The sequence below is a fragment of the Lucilia cuprina genome, chromosome X, assembly GCF_022045245.1.
Source record: "Lucilia cuprina isolate Lc7/37 chromosome X, ASM2204524v1, whole genome shotgun sequence".
NCBI lineage: Eukaryota > Metazoa > Arthropoda > Insecta > Diptera > Calliphoridae > Lucilia > Lucilia cuprina.
In genome coordinates this window covers 5,924,025-5,925,058 of record NC_060949.1, presented here as the reverse complement: position 1 = coordinate 5,925,058, position 1,034 = coordinate 5,924,025, and the positions used below count along the sequence as shown (strand labels likewise).

At 26.6% G+C, this 1,034-nt stretch overlaps 1 protein-coding gene across 1 annotated transcript in view; it reads left to right on the top strand.

The window, feature by feature from the left end:
* LOC124420052 (ankyrin-3-like) overlaps positions 1-456 on the top strand; it is a 29,067-nt gene extending 28,611 nt beyond the window's left edge. Inside the window, exon 6 of the mRNA XM_046951673.1 lies at positions 337-456. Coding sequence (XP_046807629.1) covers positions 337-456 — 120 coding nt within the window. The remainder of the gene's footprint in view (positions 1-336) is intronic.
* Positions 457-1,034: the final 578 nt, after the last annotated feature.

The window sequence follows — 1,034 nt, the reverse complement described above, 5'->3', positions numbered from 1 at the left end:
TGTTCCTTCTTGAACTGGATTTTCAAATGATTTGGAATCTCTCATCCAAGTGTTATTATGTTCTTGAAAGTGTTTCGGTTAAAATTCAGTTAACGACTTGAAGACTGGATAGAAAATGATGAAATGTGTTGTCTTTTCCCGAATCCACATGGGCAACGTTCTCATGAATCTATAAAGCTTCGTCGGAACAAAACTAACACAAATTCACATTGAATTTTAATAAAATTGAATCAAATTTAGCAAAATATAATGATATTACCTTGTAATTTGGTTCAATATGTTAAAAACTTTCCATGTTTAAGTTTCACACAAAATGATGTTAATAATAAATTTCAGAATGTCATACCAAGATTTCAGAACACGTTTGTTCAATTCGAAAGATTCCAGAAAAAGGAAGCTAAATATGTATTTGCCGACGACGAAATATTCGTCGCTATGCTTCGTATATGTGAGTAGAATACTCGAAATAACCATACTCGAGTAACGAGTTCAATCCGGTACTAATCTACTACTTTTATATATTTTCCCTCTTAGCCCAACATTGGGAATAATGCGATGAGTTAAGCAAATATGATAAAAGCAAATGTCATACGAATATGAGATTTTTATTAATAATATCTTTATTATTTGTCGTAATTATTAGATAAATAAATAATGTACCAAATTTATCAACAATGTTGTTGATGTTTATAAAATAAAGGTTCAAATCCTTGCTAGGTTGACAAACTTCTATTTTATGATTTATGATTATAAGAATAATAATAATACATGCATAATAATAAAAGTAGAATATTTTGAAAATTCTAACAGCAATGAGAAATATTTAACAATAATAGAGATTTTGTTTCAAATCCAAATGTTTAACAATTTATAAGCAAGACATTTTGTTTGAGATAGCAATCGTTTACTACAAAACTGGATAATATTGTCTTTTTAAGTAAAAATAGAATAGAAAGTTGTAATTTGTAATCTTTTATTATAAATTTATTATAAATGCATTTATAAACTAAAAATAGTAAGTTATTTATGGTTTA